This window comes from Bipolaris sorokiniana, assembly GCF_000338995.1.
Source record: "Bipolaris sorokiniana ND90Pr unplaced genomic scaffold COCSAscaffold_4, whole genome shotgun sequence".
Lineage (NCBI taxonomy): Eukaryota > Fungi > Ascomycota > Dothideomycetes > Pleosporales > Pleosporaceae > Bipolaris > Bipolaris sorokiniana.
The window spans coordinates 809,110-830,269 of record NW_006911898.1 but is presented as its reverse complement, the minus strand read 5'-3'; the positions used below and the strand labels follow the sequence as shown (position 1 = coordinate 830,269).

At 48.6% G+C, this 21,160-nt stretch overlaps 10 protein-coding genes across 10 annotated transcripts; 6 read left to right on the top strand and 4 right to left on the bottom strand.

Annotated features, from left to right (window-relative positions):
* Window positions 1-610: 610 nt before the first annotated feature.
* COCSADRAFT_197839 (uncharacterized protein) lies at window positions 611-1,985 on the bottom strand. Its single transcript, XM_007699679.1, has 2 exons — window positions 1,784-1,985; window positions 611-1,733 (listed from the first exon to the last, which is right to left on the bottom strand). Exons 1-2 carry the CDS (start codon window positions 1,903-1,905, stop codon window positions 833-835), a joined length of 1,023 nt encoding a protein of 340 aa, XP_007697869.1. The 5' UTR covers window positions 1,906-1,985; the 3' UTR covers window positions 611-832.
* A 411-nt stretch (window positions 1,986-2,396) lies between these two features.
* COCSADRAFT_34918 (uncharacterized protein) lies at window positions 2,397-3,104 on the top strand. Its single transcript, XM_007699338.1, has one exon. It carries the CDS (start codon window positions 2,435-2,437, stop codon window positions 2,939-2,941), a length of 507 nt encoding a protein of 168 aa, XP_007697528.1. The 5' UTR covers window positions 2,397-2,434; the 3' UTR covers window positions 2,942-3,104.
* A 1,764-nt stretch (window positions 3,105-4,868) lies between these two features.
* On the top strand, window positions 4,869-6,772 carry COCSADRAFT_83986 (uncharacterized protein; the record flags this gene model as incomplete). Its single annotated transcript, XM_007699678.1, has 2 exons — window positions 4,869-6,506; window positions 6,560-6,772. The coding sequence occupies 2 exons, from the start codon at window positions 4,869-4,871 to the stop codon at window positions 6,770-6,772; spliced, it is 1,851 nt and encodes a 616-aa protein (XP_007697868.1).
* A 717-nt stretch (window positions 6,773-7,489) lies between these two features.
* Window positions 7,490-8,903, top strand: COCSADRAFT_112706 (uncharacterized protein). Its single transcript, XM_007699677.1, has 4 exons — window positions 7,490-7,828; window positions 7,885-7,959; window positions 8,011-8,407; window positions 8,459-8,903. The coding sequence occupies exons 1-4, from the start codon at window positions 7,617-7,619 to the stop codon at window positions 8,627-8,629; spliced, it is 855 nt and encodes a 284-aa protein (XP_007697867.1). The 5' UTR covers window positions 7,490-7,616; the 3' UTR covers window positions 8,630-8,903.
* Window positions 8,904-9,384: 481 nt separating this feature from the next.
* Window positions 9,385-11,246, top strand: COCSADRAFT_84429 (uncharacterized protein; the record flags this gene model as incomplete). Its single annotated transcript, XM_007699676.1, has 2 exons — window positions 9,385-9,541; window positions 9,610-11,246. The coding sequence occupies 2 exons, from the start codon at window positions 9,385-9,387 to the stop codon at window positions 11,244-11,246; spliced, it is 1,794 nt and encodes a 597-aa protein (XP_007697866.1).
* Window positions 11,247-11,461: 215 nt separating this feature from the next.
* On the bottom strand, window positions 11,462-13,654 carry COCSADRAFT_353513 (uncharacterized protein; the record flags this gene model as incomplete). Its single annotated transcript, XM_007699675.1, has 1 exon — window positions 11,462-13,654. The coding sequence occupies exon 1, from the start codon at window positions 13,433-13,435 to the stop codon at window positions 11,462-11,464; it is 1,974 nt and encodes a 657-aa protein (XP_007697865.1). The 5' UTR covers window positions 13,436-13,654.
* Window positions 13,655-15,027: 1,373 nt separating this feature from the next.
* COCSADRAFT_137897 (uncharacterized protein) lies at window positions 15,028-16,055 on the bottom strand. The gene is made up of 3 exons (XM_007699674.1): window positions 15,948-16,055; window positions 15,848-15,879; window positions 15,028-15,795 (listed from the first exon to the last, which is right to left on the bottom strand). Exons 1-3 carry the CDS (start codon window positions 15,990-15,992, stop codon window positions 15,303-15,305), a joined length of 570 nt encoding a protein of 189 aa, XP_007697864.1. The 5' UTR covers window positions 15,993-16,055; the 3' UTR covers window positions 15,028-15,302.
* Window positions 16,056-16,252: 197 nt separating this feature from the next.
* Window positions 16,253-18,025, top strand: COCSADRAFT_85214 (uncharacterized protein; the record flags this gene model as incomplete). The annotated part of the gene is made up of 3 exons (XM_007699673.1): window positions 16,253-16,375; window positions 16,442-17,881; window positions 17,936-18,025. The coding sequence occupies 3 exons, from the start codon at window positions 16,253-16,255 to the stop codon at window positions 18,023-18,025; spliced, it is 1,653 nt and encodes a 550-aa protein (XP_007697863.1).
* Window positions 18,026-18,501: 476 nt separating this feature from the next.
* On the bottom strand, window positions 18,502-19,742 carry COCSADRAFT_169302 (uncharacterized protein; the record flags this gene model as incomplete). Its single annotated transcript, XM_007699672.1, has 2 exons — window positions 18,502-18,663; window positions 18,780-19,742. 2 exons carry the CDS (start codon window positions 19,740-19,742, stop codon window positions 18,502-18,504), a joined length of 1,125 nt encoding a protein of 374 aa, XP_007697862.1.
* A 244-nt stretch (window positions 19,743-19,986) lies between these two features.
* Window positions 19,987-21,156, top strand: COCSADRAFT_84922 (uncharacterized protein; the record flags this gene model as incomplete). The annotated part of the gene is made up of 2 exons (XM_007699671.1): window positions 19,987-20,102; window positions 20,277-21,156. The coding sequence occupies 2 exons, from the start codon at window positions 19,987-19,989 to the stop codon at window positions 21,154-21,156; spliced, it is 996 nt and encodes a 331-aa protein (XP_007697861.1).
* Window positions 21,157-21,160: the final 4 nt, after the last annotated feature.

The window sequence follows — 21,160 nt, the reverse complement described above, 5'->3', positions numbered from 1 at the left end:
CCATAGTCTCTCCACACCATCCAACATGTTGGCACATGTAACCATACATGGCAACCAGGCAACGGGGTGGCCGTACCAAGACGTGTAGTTGTGTTTTCATAGAGCGGCCGTTTCTGGGACTATGTCATAGTGGATACATCGTGCTTGGGAGCTTCTCGGCGGAAGCGAGTTCTGTACTTGGCAGCGGAGCGCACCATTCCTCCCAAGAAGGCACATGAAGTCTGCCGGGAGGCTGGCCGATGGCTTTTGGTTGGTTCCAACCAATAGCAGATATGGCGGCAAGCGACTCGAGGAACACTGGTTGTGATAGCCGCTGACGACACAACGCGGTGTGTACTTGGCGTTAGGCGGGAGGCGCACAAAGTACTTGGCGAAGAGTATCATTACTAAAAAAGGCAATCCGCCTTATCCACTCGGCAGTAAGATCCGCTCTCAAACTCAACGCACCTGGAGCTGCTGTAAGATTCGGTCCTGAGAAGCGTGGGTCCTGCTCGTAGTGAACTCTAGAGGTTATCGGGAACTGTAGAAGAATCCTAGTGAATCATCTGACCATCACACAGACGGAGAAAGAAATGCGCGAAATCTTAGCTAATTTTTGTCAGCTGCGTAGCGGGAAAGTTTGGTATTGGAAATCCGTTCCATTGTTATACAGTACCAGTAGCCTGGGAAGTTTCTTGCCAATCGTCTATGTATGTAGGTGTATGTTTTTACATTTGGTACTCTGAATCTTAGCCGCAAAATAGTGGAGAACATCGATCTAGCCATTAAAGGGTCCAAAAAGCCTAGAAATCTGTTGAGACCAAGAAAACACTTTTGTTTTTAGTGCGAGGCTTCAGTCCACTTGGGCATTTGCCCATGCGCCCCTCAGTAACAGATCCTCCAGTCCCTTCGCTACGGTCTCATTTGAGGTCTTCAGCTTCAGATAGTGCTGGTTGGTTATGCGTTCGTCTTCAACCCAGATGTTGGTGCCGTTAGGGTATACATAGTTGTAGCCATTTGCGTTTGCATATTCGAACCAGTTGCCCAGACCACGACCAGCGTATGCCATTGCCAGATGATCCCAAGAATACTGTGAAACATTGGCGCCACCCCACCACTCAAAACTCGTTCTTACTGGGTCGCCAGAGGGGCCACATGTAGTGAGTCTTGCCCCTGTCAAAACTTGTACACCGAGTTCGGCTCCGATGAAAGTCATGGGTACAAGGTTCGGCCATGTGTTAACAACATGTGGTGCTTCTTGAATGGCAAAATTGTATTCTTGATCAAGGGACCCCTCCGCTAGGTATCCACCACCCATCACCACCAATTCCTTTACCTTGGCCTTCACCAGGCCGTATCCATCCAAGGGAGAGTATTTATCTGCCGTGGAGTTCAAGAGACCTGAGAGGGATCCCATAAATCCAAGGGAGACGATAGTTATACTGCCGTTCTTTGCCTCGCCAAGTGTTTTGCGATACAATTCCACGGGGTCCAATGTTTTGTTGACTTCGAACCAGGGAACAGAGCCTCCGGACCATCTGATAGCCACCCTGCTCGCATACTCTTTCCCAAAGGGTTCAGAAGAGGTCACATTGGTATAAGGCCTTTGTAATCCAATGGGAATAGATGAATACCCGTAGTAGTTAACAATCGCAGATGCAGCGAGCGCCGAGTATGCAGAGTTGACGTTGACATTTACAGCGAGGAGCTTGGTGTTTGGTAGAGTGGAGGCGAGAAGGAGCGCTGCAGTGTCGCTAATGTAGTGTAAGTTATGGTTTCAACTGTATTTGGCACGTGACTGTACTCAATGGCGTCGAAGAGATCAGTGTCCACAATAAATTCTTTTGTGGGTTGATTTGCTGACTCGACAAATGACAGCAACGATAGGATAGCTAGCGCATATATCCATTTTAAGGAAACAAACATGGCGGCTAGAAATCGGACTTGGTAAAAGTTCCACCCCAGAGCGAGGGTAGAGAGTGTTAGAATGTACAATTGTTCTCTTCGCGAAGATGGGATTTAAGCAAACAGCCTGTTCGAAGGCTACGATAAGACGTGTGTAACATCCAGCTTTCGGTCCGTAACACAGCCCCACTTTAAAACTCCACGGCATGTAACTATTGATTGTAGTGACGATCCCGAGGGCATGAACCGCCTCTGCAACGAGATATGGGCGATAATGAAACATTGGTGTTAATGTCAGATAACCACAAAATACACCCGGAAGTATTACAAACACGATAAAAGCGTGTTTTTTTACTAATGTTCATCTTTGGGCGCAGTTGGGGATTGATGCTTCTTCGAACGCAAGATTGCAGTCGGCAGTATGTGGGCGAATGACGTGATCGGTTTGGGCAAGTGCCGATTTCGAGGTGACATGGCGTGCTGCGGTCGACATCTATCTCCGCACGACATTTCCGAACCCCACAATACAACAAAGACATAGTTTATGAGCATGAAAAAATCTTCTAGTATTTGGTTTGCGATATCGCTACTTAGAGTATCTGCTTCGCACGGAGATGGCCCAAGCGCACAAGACGTAATCGACAGGCTTCATCTCGAACCAAATCCAGAAAAAGGTTATTATCGACAAACATTCGAAGATGCCGGTAACCTTAACAATCGGTCCTACTCTACGGCTATTTATTACCTATTGGAGGGTGAAGTTGGTCCTTCATACTGGCATCGCGTTGTTGACGCGGTCGAGATCTGGCATTATTACGCAGGCGCACCGTTGCAACTGGATCTGTCGTGGAATAACGGGACAGCGACTGAACATAAATTCCTAGGAAACAATATTTTCGGGAATCAGAGTCCACAAGTTATCATCGAGAAAGGGCGCTGGCAAAGAGCTACCAGTTTGGGCACTTGGACGCTTGTTGGGACGACCGTGGCCCCAGGATTCTCAGAGGAGGGCTTTGAATTACCGGGACCAGGATTTGAACCAAACAATGGCAGATAGGGATGGATGAAGCTGTTTTTCTTGATCAACGATGAGTTGGGTTTGGTCAAACTACACCCCACATCAACACCCAAGGCAGGCTGCTTGTATCCCAACACGATACAGCAGTGACGTTAGATCACAACTAAATCTCAGTGCGCAAAGTATCAATACATATGCCACATGTTGTTCGATTCGTATTCAAAAAGATTAGTTTCATAGCTTTGGATCATGTCATTGAATGGAGTGCACATCTGTCAGGCCATTAAGCCTCTAACCCATCTGTAGTGGTGGCGCGGTAAGTCTGATAATCCTACTCGTGTCGCTCTCATTTCCACATGTTCAGTACTAATGGGTTTCTTCCAATCAGAATTGGGCGGCATGACATACGCGGTGTCGATTGTCCGTTCGCTTACTTCTCGGACTTCGCTAGCTCGCTTAAGGCGCAGCTCTGCCGCCATGGCGCTACAGACCCCGATGCTAACGCTGGGTTCCTGAAGGTATGGCTGAGTGCAGAAGGATCATGCATCTCAGCTCATTGTTTTTCTTTTGGAGACGATTACACGGAGTAAAAGTGGAGTTGACGTACTGTTGAGATTGCCGAGGCACACAATCCAAGATTCTAGTATGTGACACCAACCTATTTCCAAATAACACTTACTACGAACTTGACATATTCAGAACGAAGACAGCTTTGGTATCGGGGAACCTTCCGAAACTTTTTCAGTGAAGTTCTCAGATAATGCCCCAACAAAGAATACATTCTAGAACTAGCGTCATGCATGTATCCTGGAGATATGTAGGTAAGCACTAAATATCATTTCCAGTGATTACCTGTTCTAGTAATTTGGAAGTGCATGTGAATTTTGTGTCGGGGATAGCCTATACAGAATAAGATTGAGGCTTGGATCCCACTAGACTTGAATGGCTAAGGATTTCTGAATGAAAGCTTCCTTTAATGTGCCTTGCATAATATCCAGCGTGAACTGCTGCTAAGTTGGACAGAAGCACATGGGCTACCCTAACTTCGAGAATCAAACATAGTAAAAAAAGCATTTAGAGACCAAAAACTGGCGTTCCAGACAGATGCTTTGTTTTTCAATATTTTTCGTCCGTTCGACTTGTCATATGCAAATGTTTTCTCGGGCTCTTACGTGCATTTCCTAATACGTCTAGTCTAAACGTCCGGCCTTCGGACTTCCTCTCGATGAGGCGCAAGTGGCCTACATACTCGGTTCCCATAATTTGGAGTGATTGATTGCAAATCAGTACATCATGAGAACAGGCAAATGTTACAGTCATGGCTGACATCTCATCAGCCATCTCGCTTCTATTAGCTATACTGACCAACCGCCTCAGACTATTCAAAACTACCAGATTCGGACTGCCGGACTCGGACTGTCGGTTTCGGAATCCGTAAATCCTGCTGTGGCTTTGAATAAACAGCCATCTTAGTGCTAAGCTTGACTTGACGAGAAAACAACAATCAAACAGCCGGTGTCAATGTTAACTATCTTAGCGAAGGAGTAGGTAGTCATTTGCGGACTGAGTTTTCCACTAGTATGTGTCCTTGAAAAGGCTGCTTACTATTCGACGCCTTCAACTGTTATCACAACACCAAATTTCCAGCGACTATGGATACAGCTGACAATCCTCTCGTATTCACCTACCAACATGGAAAAGAAGTGCGTATCTCCTGAGTCCGTGAATATTGAAGGCGTTTCACGGACAAGGCCGGACTTGTCTAGTCGTACGAGAAAGATAACTCGTGATGCAGAGGATGAAGAATCCTAAGGATTGTGAGCGAATATAAGAAGTCGGAAACACGCTGCTTCTATACATCAGAGCAGAATTTGAACTGCCAGAGATACATTGGAAAACGACCTTTTCTTCCTCCTTCCAGTCTTTACAGAAGAACACTCGCTTACTTTCATTGTACCTCTGTACAATGAAGTCTATTCACTTCCTTGGGACTGTCCTACTCGGGCTTTCCCATTGCCTTGCCAACGCAGCAGCTATCCCCAATGAGTCCCCAGCTTTCGCTCCTTTTACGCCCAAGCGTGATGGTCTCGAAGAGCGTCAGTCACCAGCCTCCTGTATCAATGTTGGAAACACCCCAGACACGAGGCATTGTTGGGCTCCAGGCTTCACGTCCTCGACTGACATGTACACGTCCTGGCCCAATACTGGAGTAGTTCGCTCGTACAATTTGAGGGTTGAGAACACGACTTGCAATCCCGATGGTGCTGGCTCGAGAGTTTGCATGCTTATCAACGGAAGATACCCAGGACCAACAATCGTTGCCAACTGGGGAGACACCATCAGGGTCACTGTACGAAACCTTTTGCAATCCAACGGCACTTCTTTCCATTGGCACGGCTTCCGCATGCTTAACAAAAACATCCAAGACGGTGTAAACGGTATCACTGAGTGTGCTGTGGCCCCTGGTGACTTCAAGACCTACGAGTTCCAAGCCACCGAGTATGGAACAACTTGGTACCACTCACACTTCTCGCATCAGTATGGAGATGGTGTTGTCGGTACCGTCATTGTCAATGGACCAGCAACGGCAAACTACGACGAAGATCTTGGTGTGATGCCAATCACCGATTGGTACTATAAGACGGCATACCAAGCTGCCTCCATCGCCTTCCAGAACGGACAAGCTGGATTGGGCCCGCCAGTCGGAGACAACATCTTGATCAACGGAACGGCTAAGAATGCTGCTGGAGGTGGCTCATGGAACAAGGTGACTATCCAAGCTGGAAAGCGCTATCGACTACGACTTGTCAACACTGCAGTGGACACGAACATGCTAGTCAATTTGGATGGTCATCCATTCCAAGTCATCGCAACGGACTTTGTGCCCGTCAACCCATACAACACTACTCATCTTCAGATTGGAATCGGTCAGCGCTACGACGTCGTCTTCACCGCAAACCAAACAGCAGGAAACTACTGGTTCCGTGCTGTCGCTAACGGACTCTGTCAATCACGCGCCGCTCGCGAAGGCCGTGCTATCTTTACATACCAAGGCCAAACTGTGGCTGACCCTACTTCCACCGCCCCTGCTTCCCCATTTACGGCATGCGTCGATCCAGCGACATCCCCAAAGATTGCAAAGGATGTACCCAGCAGTACCTTCGCTGCCCAATCCAAGACTCTGCCTGTCGCTTTTGGTCCTGTCGCGGCGAACGGTAACACCGTGCTGTGGACTATCAACGGTACCTCGATGATCATCGACCCTGGAAAGCCCACCATCAAGTATGTTGCAGAGAACAACAACAGTTTCCCTCAGTCGTACAATGTTGTTCAAGTCCCATCCACTTCTGCGTCTACATGGACCTACTGGGTGATCCAACAAGCAGTAGGCGCCCCGCCCATTGCTCACCCCATCCATCTCCACGGACATGATAGCTACGTCTTGGGCGCAGGCGATGGCCAATTCAGTTCCGCTACCCACTTTAGTCAGCTGCGCTTCACAAACCCACCTCGTCGGGATGTCGTCCAGCTCAGGGGTGGCGGCTGGCTGGTTCTCGCTTACCCTACCGACAACCCAGGTGCTTGGCTGATGCATTGCCACATTGTAAGTCGGATACTTGCTCCTTCGATATGAATTACCATGCTGATATTCCATAGGCTTTCCACGTAGGCATGGGTCTCAGTGTTCAGTTTCTTGAACGTAAGCAGGAAATCAATCTGCCGGCCGCCGGTTCCGAGTGGAACAACAACTGCAACAACTGGGCTGCGTACAAGGCTGGTACTACGGACGTGTGGCCCCAAGATGATTCTGGTCTTAAGAAGCGATGGCCGCCTCTTATTGAGGGCCGTTCGACTTTCCGGCTAGACTAGGCGTCCCATATGCGAACTTTGGCGACTGTGGCGCGAGTGTGGAGCGTGTCCTAAGGTGTGTCCTTGGGGTCTAGGTTTTCCTTTTTTTTCTTCTCTATCTTACGGCTTCTAAGCTTCTTACACTCGCTACCGTCTCTTTTGCTTTCCATACATTCTTATCTCCTCTCGTCAGATCTTTCTGTTTGAGTTCGTGCACCTTGTCGCAGCTCAAACCTTGTATATATTCGGAGCAGTTACTTTGTTAGTGCCTGTCAGCGCACACATACACAAATCAAGCCTTTCCTTTCTCGGGACCCTGGTCTGTTTATGTGAACTTGGCTTGCGGGGTTAGGTATTGGTTGAGATCGTCGGGTACGATGGAGCGGACTCCGCCAAGGTACATGGCGCACAAGCAACCAACCAAGATCTCTTTCGAGAGGGCGAGAGGTCGAGTACGAGACCCTACCTCACACCATGTTTCTGGGTAAATTCTGACAGCTGTCAGCGGTTGGGTCAGCATCTCTTAGTCCCGGTCATTTTGCGGACCCACTAAACCTTGTATCGAGTGCATCTGCGGTACCGCTGAGGCTCAATGGTGATATCTGACGAATAGCGGATGACATTTGACTAGACAACGGGCTGAAACCTGCGGCCCTGGGTTCCGCAGCGGGCCTACTGCAAATTATATTCTAGTCTGTTGAATGAACGACCAAGTCCAGTACACTTATATACCCCGCAGTTCCATGTGCTCACGGAGAGTAACACAATAGGGAAGACTCTAACATTCCGTCCTGTACTCATAAATGAACAGTACCTCCTTCGAGTCTTCATCGGTCTGACTTGCTTTTAGTTGTCTTCAGCAAAAATGGCTACTGTGACTTCCCCAGCGCAGCCGACACACTCACATACTAGCGTCGCGTCTGATCATATCGACAAAGAACCCAGACTTACGCATGCTCAAACCAATATCACTATTAGTCCGGAACTGTTCGAGAAGTTGTACTTGGCGCCCAAGGTACCGCATGCCAATGAACGCGTCACTCAGTACGCGAATGCTGTTCCTCTCGGTTTCTTAGGGTATGACTTGACAATGCGCGCGCTTTGATATCGGGTATACTAAGCTTCACTTCTAGTTTCGTAATTTCAACCTTCTCATTCGCCATGATTCTCATGGGCTGGGGCGGCGCAAGTGGTCTGCAGTCCATTGCGTAAGCAAATAGCCAGTTCCTACACTGTAGTTGCGTGCTAACAGTTACCAGTGGTATCTTCTTTTTCACTGGCCCACTTCTGCTTACACTATCTTGTATCTTTCTCTGGATACAAGCACAGTTCTTTCCAATGATGGTCACTGGATTGTTCTCGGTTTTCTGGCTATCATTTGGACTGCTGCAACTCCCTTCGGCTGGCATCGCTGCTTCTTTCTCAGCTACCGGAAACGCAGCAGAGGGCGCAGCGAGCAAAGAATTGAATGCTGGCCTTGCGCTGTTTTGCATTGTCTGGGGCTTTGCTATGGCCACTTTCGGTATCTTCACGATTAGAATGAACCTGGTCTTCGTAGGAATTTTTTGGTTGGCGGCGACAGCTACCTGGTTGCTGAGTGCAGCATACTGGGAGGTCAGCAAAGCCAACTTTGGCAAGGCAATGAAGTTGCAGAAGGTAAGTTTGAATCTCGTCCGTTGGTTTCTGCATTATCCTAATCGTTCGCAGGCTGGAGGCGCCCTAAACTTTGTAGTGGCGATATTAGGATGGTATATGCTCATTGTGATCATGATGGCTGAAATGCGCTGGACTGTCAATCTGCCGGTAGGAGATCTCACCCATTACTGGCAAAAGACAGATATCGAAATTGCTGCAATGGAAAATGAGAAGAAAGACTAAGTTCAAAGCCAAGTTGGTTTGTAGCGGATAGGCCGGATAGGCCAGCGGGAGGGGTAGGCGGGGGTCCGGATATTTGCACGTGGTTGAAACGTGGGATAGGGTCTGAATAGATGAACCCTGCGTCCGAATTTCTCCTGAAAAAACAACACGGCAATTTTGAAAGACTATGTATCACTGCCTAAATTATATGCGCTTGGCCCAAACTATCTCATCTCAAGTTAGACATAGTTGCGCGGAATTCTCACAATCAACGTACTTTCGCCTCCATTCCATTAGTACACCAACACAAACAGTCATTAAGCTTTTGCGCTTGCGAAAGGACAATAACACCCATAGCGAATCTCCAAAAGTCTGGTCTACTTGGCTAACTTTTTCCGATTCCCCAGTCCGTGCACCAATTACACGACGTGATCGACGCCACTACACCTGTCGTGCTTAGCTGAAATGGGTGGTAGCGGGGTCCATCAGCGGGTGGGTGGAGTATCCCCGGAAAGTTACCCAGCTTTTGAATAACTGGATGCAGTAGCGGCATGTTTAGGGTAGGACAGAAATGATGAGCAAATCCTGGGGTCGCGGCTAGCGTGGGGGCTGTTAGAATGGGGTTCAGAGAGAAGATCATATGAAGTCTGATGTTGATCCTTTACACTTATAATTTTCCTAGTACGTTGATTTCTTTTTCTAAATTTCCTTGGACCAAGGTCTTCGACTATTGTCTCCTGGGAATTTTCCAATTCGGCTTCATCATGGCTGGACAAATGGAGAACGAAAAACCATCTTCGATACACATCGAGAATGTACACAACATTAGCAACGCGGATACCTCAGACCATGACGCAAGCTCTGAAGAGGAAGACGTAAACGAAGAAATTGTCCGGCATCTACAAACTACTGGAGAAGATGTAGGCTTCACATGTACGTATCCCCACAAAGACAAATTCACCTTCCATCACCAAAAAGCTAATCAATCTCCAAACCCCCAGTCAACACCCTCATGGCTGCCATCTCAATGGCAATGTGCTACAACGCCTACCTCTTCACCCTCCTCATCCCTCCCGCCATTCTCACCTACATCAACACCGACCTTGGCCCCGACCCGCGCTACACCTGGATAACAATATCCTGGAACCTCGGAGGCGCCATGTTCGTCACAGTCGGCGGCCGCCTCTCCGACATCTTCGGGCGCCGCTACTTCTTCATCGCGGGCGCCATCATCCTCATCATCGGCAGTATCGTCAGTGCAACAGGCCAGAGCATCAACCAGATGATTGCCGGGGGTGCGTTGTTTGGCTGCGGCTCCGGGTTTCTAGAGATGGCGTTTGGAGCAGTGCAGGAGATTGTGCCGAGTGCGTACCGGCATGTTACAATTGGGCTATTTGATGCTGCGTCGATTGTGGCACAGGTTATGCCGTTGGTGAGTTGGGTTATCATTAAAGAGACGGGGAATTGGCGGATTTGTTACTATGTTATGATTGCTTTCCAAGTTGTTAATCTTGGTCTGCTGGTCTTATTCTATAATCCGCCGTCTTGGGAGCAGAAGAGGAGTGAGCATGGTAAGTCGGCCGGTCAGCTTCTCAGGGAGTTTGACTGGCTAGGCTTACTCTTATTCCTTGCTGGATGTACTTTGTTTATTGTTGGGGTGAGTTGGGGTGGTTCAATGGCTCCGTGGGTGTCCGCAACTGTCCTCGCTCCTATCATCATTGGCCTACTTACGCTGATCGGACTGGGATTCTATGAGGCTTACTATACCCTTTCTGCGCCTCTATTCCCGCCTCGCCTCTTTAGAGCTTTGAGACATTTTACCGTTCCCATGCTGGTCATGGCCATCGGTGGGATGCAGTACTATTCGAACGCGACGCTGTGGCCCCGTCTCTCGCAGCTCATTTACGCAACCGACGAGATCTCAAAGGGTTTATACGCAGAAGTCCTCCCATTAGGAACTATCATTGGCGGCATCATTGTGGCTTTCAGCAAGTACATCGGCCATCAACGTTGGGTCATTATGTTTGCCGTCGCTTTGCAAACCGCTTGTGTTGGAGCCATGTCAACCTCCACGATGGATAACCCCGTCAAATCGATCGTTCTCACTGTCATCATCTCAACATGCACTTCAGTCAACTTACTGAATGGCATGGTTCTGGTTGGATTTGGGATCGTTTATCAAGAAGACATAGGCACTGCAGCTGGCCTGGCGGGTACTTCGCGCCTCCTCGCTGGTGCAGTTGCGACCGCCATTTTCGGAAACGTTACCAACAACAAATATGGAGACATACTACCTGAGCGTGTCCGCTCCAATCTAGCTCCTTTCGACCTCCCTTCTGATATTATTACTAGGCTCATCGCAGCTGCGAGAGCAAATAGCGCTGCTACATACGCGGCGATTCCAGGTATTACACCTGACATTCAAGCTGCAGCTAGATTGGGCAACAAGCAAGCCTACCTGGAGGGGGCGCATCTTTCTTGTCTAGTTGCGCTGGCTTTCGGACTATTGGGCGTTATAGCAGCTTTCTTTATTCCGAGTGTGGATAGGAGAAAGTACACAAGCAAGACCGTCGCAGTCCAGGAATTGGATCGGAAAGCGCTGCAAGAAAAGATGTCAGTGAAACCTGCGGTAGCTTAGATCTTTAGAAGTGCCAATACGCCGATACCTTATGAGAGCTTTAAATATGTATCTTTTTTCCGTATAGGCTAAGGTATGGACGTTAGGTATAGCTTTCAAATGCAACTATCATGTGTCATCAATGACTGCATTTTGGTTTAGATATGAGAAAGTATCTCTGGTCCCCTACGATGATGCTCCTACGCCCTGCTAACAATGTGACATATTAAACCCCACTAACATAAGACAAACTCTCTCTCGAAAACGTCTTCATCAAATGCATGAGGCAGTATTTCCCCATCCATGAGTCCGTGAATATAACATTCCCCTACAAATTGAAAACGAGTGTCGCTGACTGGCCGTAAAATTGTCGGGATTTGCGATCCTAACAAGATAGCAACAACATCTCCGGCGTGAATAGTTGTTGGAGCCAGACCCAGATATCCGGTTTTCGTTGTGATGAGGCTTCTTTGCATCAAAGAAACCAAAGCTGCAAGCAGAGCATCTGAGATTCTTGAAACATCACTGTTCTTCCCAGCGGACTGTGGGAAAAGACTTTGAAAACTTCGGCCTCCTATGTGGAAATGCTTGTTGTTCTCCCTGAACTTATGAAACTGCTTATAGTTTCTCGATTGAAAGAGTTTTATCCACTCCTGGTCAACGAAGGGGTTATTCGAAGCCGAATACTCATCGCAATTTTGAATCCATGGTATTTCGAAGAGTGGTTCTTCTGTCACACCATGGCAGTCCAAGAGCATGGTTTGGTGTATTGATTGACGTGTTAGGTCACCGTACCTGTTGGAGTCGGTACTTGATCGGGTAAAGTGCCCAATTTGTGAAGTCTCTGTCGCGACTTTATCCACTACATCCACATAAAATTCATTGCAAATAAGGAGGTTTTCGATCTCCTCCCCTTTCTCGAATCGGAATTTGGCGGGTAGATCCCCGCTTGCTTTGAAAGGTCGAAGGTAACGAATGTGTTTAAGCAAAAACGGCTGTCTCCAATCAGGTACCCATGAAGGCCACCCCTTAATGTCCGGGATACCTCCAAGAATGATATGGTGCAAATTACCAGAGTTTTTGATAACAGATTTTGTAAAATCTGTAAAGACTTGCTGTTCTGAAAGGAAGTAATCCGGGATAAGATCCGCAGAGATCCCAGGATCTATTAATCCTAGTATACTATACACTTTGTCTTTGTCAATGGTGGCCTTTGACCAGCGTATCAGGCTCAACACAATGCTCAATTCTATTCCAACATTTGGTTTGAAGGCAAATTTTACTAGAGCATACATTCGATTAGCCAGAGACTGTGTCTCTTGCCACAAGTCATCATCGGATAGGTAATCCAAGATTTCTGTGATTTCCAGTAACTCCCGGCAGCAGAGAGCACCCAGACGTATCATCCTTCTTGTGAGCTTGAATTTACCACATAATATCAAGGTCGAGTTGTGATTCATGGCGAGCTCTTGGATGATCCAAGATCGGGTCCAATAAGTCTTTCTTGTGAAGGCGACAAGTGCAGACTGTGCTCTAGACGGCATGTATTCCGGGAACTGTATTAGATCTTTCATACAGGGATTCCTGCAAATAAAACGCATGATCTCGACTGCATGGCTGTCTGTTTGCTCTTCTTGGCCCAACCAGACAATCACAGCCCTAGCTCGACCGTAGATGTCTTTCATGCGTTTGACCTGCTTGTTTTTTTCTTTCTTATCATCCTGATTGATGCATAACAAATCCACCCAATAATACATACCCAGACGTGTCTCTGGCAGATCACGCAGAGCTCGTAGCGCGTTTTCGAGATTGATTGGAACAGCGTTGTCCATTCCATTTACGCAAATACTTCCTTTATTACCTCCTTCACCCCACGTATATGACAAAGCCTCGAAATCACCCCAAGTGTAACGAAAGTCGCTAGTATGATTGTGATTTGGGATTGTACTAAGGTATTTAGTCTCGTTCAGTGTTGATTTCTCCAGCGTCGAATCTCGTAGATCTACACACTCGGTAAACACATCCCACACTACCGGATCGGTTTGACATTGCAGGTTTTCTTGACGGGGTTGAAAGTGAGGAGAGTATTCCAGCGGGACATGTTCAATATAGCATTGGATAGAATCCTCGGTTGAGACCGGGCTGGATACATCGAGGAACTTGAGGACTCGGATTTCGTTCTTCGTGTCGTCAAGAGGTCTGTACTGCATTCTGAATGAGGAAGGTGTAGGAAGAGAATTTTTATGAAAGACAGAATGTCGCTAGATTTTTAGATATGAACATAGGTTTCAGGGAGTATTAGTTGTAGAAGATAGATGATGTTCATGTAGACATCCTGAAAGGTTAGAAACATATATTGAATTGTATACATGTGTGGTAATACATCTGCTTCCTGAGAGGCGCAGGAGCTTGTGCTTCGCCACTTGATTGACCGGTTTTGGATAACGTCAATAACTCGACGAGGCTGTTCTGAGTGCCTCGACACTGCCCCGTACGTGGCAGGTGGGGATAACCACGAACCAATCACGGGTTGACACTTAGCAATCCTGGGAATCCCCCCATCCTTCCCCCTCACAGGCGGCCCATAATAGTGGATATTGGTGTCTGCCTTGTTCATATGACCTCTTTACACCATGTGACAGGCGTCATGATTTTGAGCAGGGGAAGTTGTACGTGATGTTGAAGCTTGAGTGGTACATCGTAAATAAGCGTTGACAATTCCCTGATATGTAAAAGAAATCTGATCGTGCAGCGACAGCAGTGGCTTCTATGGTGCTTGGCAATATAAAAGAACTTGGGTAGAAGTATTACTTTGCCTTTGAGTCGTACCCATTGATTGCTAGTACTAGCACTGATTTTACATAAGATCAGTACCAGATACGCTCCCATGTGATATTCATTGTCGGACCTAGAAACAGCATTCCAGATGATCTAAAGAGCGCTTCGGCCGGTCTTCGGTCGCAGTACACCTGCCGGTCTAAATTAAGTATGCCCCGCGCGTTCGTAAGTAGACCCACATCCCTACAACTAAATACTGTACAAGGACACTGTAAACTACACCCACCCTGATTTCACGAACTCGAAGGACGCACAGACATCAGGACTTCTATACGAAAGGAGAATGCTAGTCACATGTATCCATTTCTGAATAAATTAGAGCTGTATATACGCAAAGAATCCGAAGATACCATGTCGCATGACCTTTCCAGACATTTGTTTCCATTAATAATGGCCGTGAACCATCCCCAACGCGCAGTGTATGAAGGTGACAACTATTGTTTTCCGTACATATCTGGCATTACACCTCTCCGGAAACAAAGAAACTTGGCAACCAAACCTCATCATTCACAGGCAACAAGGCCAAAACCAAGTCGCGTAAACTCAGGTAGACTCTAAGTCTCATAGTGTTGAATTTGAGTTTTCTTATAGAAGAGACAAGGTCCTATCAACTGGGATTCTGAGCGGAACGCATGTATCATAGCCAACAAAAGTAGGTACAACGCACATCTACAGAGTGATGATAATGGAGCTGAGAGAAGCGCCAAAGCAGAGATACGTGTTGACATAATTGCGTTGCATACTGCTTTGATTCAACTACTTAGGATTCAAGCACACACGTTGGCAAGCTGGAGTGTGACGTGCATCGACCTTCTGACTCTTCGGTAACGTGCCATTGCACTCGCACGAATACTCATAAAGACGAAAGAATTCGCCATACTTAGTATCCTACTTTTTTCAGTGTTATGCGAGGTCTTGCAGATGTACACGATTGAAACAAGTTTCTTGACGTACGCAAAAAGATATTGCACAAGGAATTTACAGGCTAGTGATTTCCACTTCCATGCTTTTATATTGTTGATCTCTCTTTTTGATTGATGTGCAGATTGTGCTTCGATAATATGGTATGAATACCGGGTTTAAAACAGGATTTTGCCAGTGGTGCCATGAAATCGATAAATGAATTCGTGTCGATAAATATTTGATTCTTTCCTTCTCATTGTCGAATATCGCCAATACAAAACGCCTTGAAATGCCGAAATGACCAAAACGCCGCCCGTTGGGAATCCACTATGACGCCTACAAAGCCTCGAGCTCAAAGTCGTCCAGCTTATCGCGGTATTTCATAATGTTTCGCTTAATCTTGGAAGAGTCGACCCAGGTCACAAAGTCCTCCATGTTCCTGGTGACGAGGTAGGCGGGATCTGTGATGACATCTGTTCCTACACGGACATGACCTTGCTCAATGAGTGTGGTAGCTGCTTGAATGTGGTCAGCCATGCGCAGGCGCGTCATGACGACAGGCAGTCTCCTCCGTGCAAAAGCAGAGACGGTGACTTTGTGCTCGATGTCGCTCAGCTTTCCCCTGCCTCCACCGCCAGTACCAAGGATGCCCATGTCCCATAACTTTTCCAACATAAGATCTTCGTGTTTCCGTCGAAAGGGATCCGAAGGGTCCAGGGCGGCAATTTTATGGGCGAGCTGTCGTAATGAACCCGCGAGCTGGTTGTACTTTCGGTAGTCATCTCGGCCTTGGATGGCATACCGTCGCATTACCGCTGCTTCTCGGTGACTTTTACTGAGTCAATATCATTTACAACGTATGAATAGCGTATTATACTTACTCATTATCACTCTTGTAGGTGTTGAAGTCGACCTAACAGCGTGGAATTAGCATTCGAGGTGCTCCGGCGCGTGGTGGAACTCGGCCCAGCAGGCGCATACCTTCTTCAAGAGCTTCTGCTCATGATGCTTGAGTTTGCGCACCATTGCGACGATGTGCGACTGGGTGCTTGAGGGAGTTTACGGGTTGTGGATGTGAAGACAGCGTCTCTTGGAAAATGTTGCGCGGAGGACGGAGATCCAAAGATTTGTTTGACAGGGATTCTGCGGGCACTAACCGTTAGCGTGGCTGTAGCTGCCCCTCCCTCCAATGACGGCGGGGTGCATCCAAATTTCCTTCCACCGCGCCGTTTCGAGTCAGACAGTTCCTTACTATCATTCAAAAACATTGAAAACAGTATTTCGCGATGCCGACCGTTCATATGCTCGATTATGTTGCTGGAAATGTCCGCTCCCTCGTCAATGCCATTGAAAAAGTTGGCTACACGGTAGAATGGGTCAAGTCACCTGCTCAAGTTCCCGCGGCAGAGGTACTACTGCTCCATGACCAAAAGGTATACACCAATTGACAAGTGCTGATACAGCATCGCCTATAGAAACTCATAATTCCTGGTGTTGGACACTTTGGCCACTGTCTCTCTCAGTTGGAAAAGGCTGGCTACACTGAGCCGATCCGCGAACACATCAAGGCTGGGAAGCCTTTTATGGGAATATGTGTCGGCCTACAGGCGCTATTTGAAGGATCCGAAGAAGATGCACAAGTTAAGGGATTGGGTGTGATACCAGCGCGCCTGCGTAGATTTCAAGACACAGACAAGAGTGTACCTCACATCGGATGGAACAGCGCAAACACATCAAGGCCTGGCAAGGTTACAGATGAGTCATTATATGGGCTCCGACCGACGTCCAAATACTACTATGTTCACTCTTACGCTGTGCCTTACGAGGAGGGCAAGTTGGAAAAGGAGGGATGGACAGTCGCAACCGCGCGGTACGGTGATGAGGAGTTTGTCGGCGCAGTGGCGAAGGACAACATCTTCGTCACGCAGTTCCACCCCGAAAAGAGTGGTGCTGCAGGTCTTCGTGTCCTCAAGGCTTTCTTGGAAGGAAAGAAGACACAGAAGCTGCCCGAGAAGCCATCGGCAGTTGACACAAAAGAAGGCCTCACCAGACGAGTCATTGCATGCCTCGACGTACGAACCAACGACCAGGGTGATCTCGTCGTGACAAAAGGCGATCAGTATGATGTCCGCGAAAAGTCTGGAGCTGGCAACGAAGTGCGAAATCTAGGCAAGCCCGTCGAAATGGCTAAGAAGTACTATGAGCAAGGCGCCGATGAAGTTACCTTCCTGAACATCACTTCCTTCCGCAACTGCCCTGTCGCCGATACACCAATGCTCGAGATCCTGCGTCGCACAAGCGAGACAGTCTTCGTCCCTCTCACAATAGGTGGAGGCATCCGCGACACCGTTGACACCGATGGCACCAAGATTTCCGCTCTGGACATTGCCACCATGTACTTCAAGTCTGGCGCCGACAAGGTCAGCATAGGCTCTGATGCCGTAACCGCAGCCGAGGAGTACTATGCGCGAGGCAGTAAGCTCTCAGGCACCACCGCCATCGAAACCATTTCTTCAGCCTACGGCAACCAAGCCGTCGTCATCAGCGTAGACCCCAAACGCGTATACATCTCCTCGCCCGACGCAACTCCCCACCACACCATTAAGACGGCTACCCCTGGCCCCAACGGCGAGGAATACTGCTGGTACCAGTGCACCATCAAGGGCGGACGTGAAGGCCGAGACTTTGATGTCCGGCAGCTCGTTCAAGCCGTGGAGGCTATGGGCGCAGGAGAGATTCTGCTCAACTGCATAGACAAAGATGGGAGCAATAGCGGGTTCGACACTGAACTCATCAATGATGTCAAGAGCGCTATCAAGATTCCTGTCATTGCGAGTAGTGGAGCGGGTAACCCGGGACATTTTGAGGAGGTGTTTGCGAAGACGAGGACGGATGCTGCACTGGGTGCTGGAATGGTAAGTCACCAAGACCGAAGTGTGTAGTGGATGTATTTGCTAATCTGTTTGCAGTTCCACAGAGGCGAGTACACGGTTAAGCAGGTTAAGGATTATTTGCAGGAAAAGGGACAGGTTGTTAGGCCGTTTGAGGCGGATATATAGACGTGCGGTTTTTTTGTAGGAGATGAGTAGATATTTCGAATGATGATAGACTCTAGTAAAATTGTGGGATAGAATGTGTAATCTTGATCAAATATGCACATTTGTGTATCTTGTACACGACGTACTCGTACATGAACTCTTCCTAGTCTCCTTCTCAACTTGTATACCCTGCTTCTTTTTCCCATCGACACTACTCAAGCAAAGTGGCTGTGTGTTTCGGAACGCTAGTGGGGAAGAATCAAAAACAAGCGACTGGAGAGTTGAAAGAACAAGGTAAAGAGAGTAGCAAGAAGGGGAGAAATATATGCAAATGCACCATCCCCTTTTCCATTTCCATTTCAAAGCATCAAAACAAAAAATGGTTGGTGAAGATGACACAAAAGTAGATGCACTACTATCCTTCCAATCAAAGTCCAATCAGCTCGAAAAAAATCTACTATTACTTTTTTGTTCTTTTGTCAAGATTACGCACGTCTTCACTTCCTCCTCTTCATAACCTTTGTGCACATCTCCACGAGCCCCGTTTTCGCCTCCGAGTCCGGGAAGAAGGAAATAGCATCGATGGCTTTATCGACGTATTCTTGGGCGAGGGCACGGGTTTGCTCGAGGCCTGAGGATTGAGCGACGATCTGGCGGGCCTATATCGTACTGTTAGCATCGAGATTCCATTCTAAAGGGCGAAAAACCGAACAAGAGAAGATAAAAGGGGAAGAATTAGGGGGGGAGAGAAGAAAGAAAGGAAAGGAAGAATTACCTGCTGCACATCCCCTTGCTCCGAAAATTTCCTCCCTACCAACTTGCCCAGACTCTTATTTTCCTTCCATGCAAAAAGTAGTGGCGCAGTCGCTAGTCCTAGTTCCAAATCCGCACCAGCTGGTTTACCCAGCTCAGCTTCGCTAACGGTGTAATCCAGCATATCGTCTACAAGCTGGAATGCGAGACCGAGATTCTTGCCGTACAGATACGCCGCTTCGACCACATCTGGAGTTGAGCCACCCAGGATAGCAGCGGCACGGCAACTTTTTGAGATGAGCGAGGCCGACTTGAGATATGTCTTTTGGAGGTAATACGAGACGGTCTCCTCAGTCCAGATGGGGTTCTTTTCGTCGCGCGCAGTGTTCTTGAGTTGCATGAACTCGCCCTCGACGAGGTTGGCAATCACCGTGGCAAGCAGCTCCGTGACTTCCGGGTCGCGCAGACGAGCGAGCGCAACGGATGCTCTGCCGAGTAGGAAATCTCCAGCGAGCACTGCCATTTTGTTGCCGAATTCAATGTTTGCAGAGGGGGCGGCGCGGCGCGAGACGGAGTGGTCGATGACATCGTCGTGGAGCAGACTGGCTGTGTGGATAAGTTCGGTGATTTCTGCTAGTCGCCGTTGCGAAGGGAGGATGTCGCTGTCTTCTGGGGTGTATGCAGAGTCATGCCGTATGCTGCTGATGGGGCTGGTGTCTGGGTTCTCGTCTGCAAGGATACTCGGGTTTGTTATGCTAATGTCTGCGCTTTGGCTGCCAATGCCACCCCTCGCAATGTTTCGGTGGGGTGTGAGGGCCGTAGCGCGGCTCATCAACAGAACGAGCATGGGGCGTACATATTTCCCCTCACTCTGCGTGTAGTACTTGGCCACAGTATCGAGGGTGGGATGTCCTGAGCCGAGCAATTGCCGTATGTTGCCTGTCAAAAACTTCATTTCTCGCGCCACTGTTTGGAAAGGGTCCATCTTTATTGGCGCATCTGGCGGCGGCGTCGCCCGCACATGCTGCGCAACGTTCACAGCGGTAGCCCAGGATGATTGGTGCCGCCGCCGGGAAGGGTGGTGCAGTGTTGGGGCAGCATTCTGATTTTGTATGGAGCGCGAGAGGGCGACACTACTGTAAGGACATATCGAGCGGTATGTTTTGGAGGAAAGACAGGAGGTTTGCGGTCGCGCAATTAATGGCACGAGCCGGGGAGAGCGGCTCAACATGGAGGGGGAATTCTGCTTGCTGGCAGTGTCGCAGAGGGCGAATGGCGGTTTTGAGGTGCAATTGAGCAATTCTGGCAGGATCCAGCAGCAGAGGAAGTGGGCGGAGGTGAGCTAGTTGCCGCACAATTGGAGTTGGCCTGCAAGCTACGGCCAAGATTTGGTAAGTTTAAAATATCCATGACGTTCGGAACGCTAGCTTCCTACGGTCGCCGCATCATCCCTGTCAGTCGCGACGTTGGCGATACCGACGTGCCGCACATGCGTGAGATGTCGGGACTTTCTTCCAAGCCAATACACACTACAACCATACATACAATCACACTCCACCATGGTACTTCTAACCATGACGCTCGGTATCGTCCGGGCAGTCGCAAAAGCTGAGGAGTTATCGCCCGACGACTACGCCAGCCTGCAACGCGCCGACGAACCCACGCTCGCACATGCCACACCAGGCAACCCCATCTCCCATAGCCAGCTGGTCGACCTCTCCAAGCTGCTTAAAAAGCATCTTCCTCGTTCGCATTCAGATGGACCTGTAGCCGGTGACGAGGCCACAAAAGATGCCGAAGAACCCATTCCCAGGACTCTCGCATCTCTTCTCACCAACACCACACTGTACACCCCGCCCCCGCCCCCAAAGCCAGCAAAGACGCCCGAGTACGAAGCTCTCATGGCCCGACTCCGCGCTGAACAAGAGGCCCTCTCCTACGAGCGCATGCTCCATCCACCGCCTACTCGCGAAACTTTTTCCCAGCGGTTCCCTCACGCCCCGGAACCCTTCAGCATCGGGGCTCGACAGACAACGAGCGAAGAAGACGAATTATCTTACGAAGAGGTGCATCGCCAAATCATCCTCATAATCAACATATTAATCTCCATTGTCTGCGTCGCTGTCTTTATATGGGTCGCTGCACGCCACTGGACTGTCGGTTCAAGGCTAGGACTGAGCATGGGAGGCTCCCTAGGCATAGCCGTGGCTGAAGTGGCAGTCTATAGTGGCTATGTGAGAAAGGTCAAGGAAGCAAAGAGGTTGGAGAAGAAGAAGCCTGAAATAAAGGAGATTGTCAAGACATGGGTGTTGGGTGACGAGGGCGAAGGGGCAGAGGCGACTGGGTGGAAGGAAAAAGACGGTGATGGGGTCAGGTTCAGAAAAGGTAAACATCGCTAAAGAA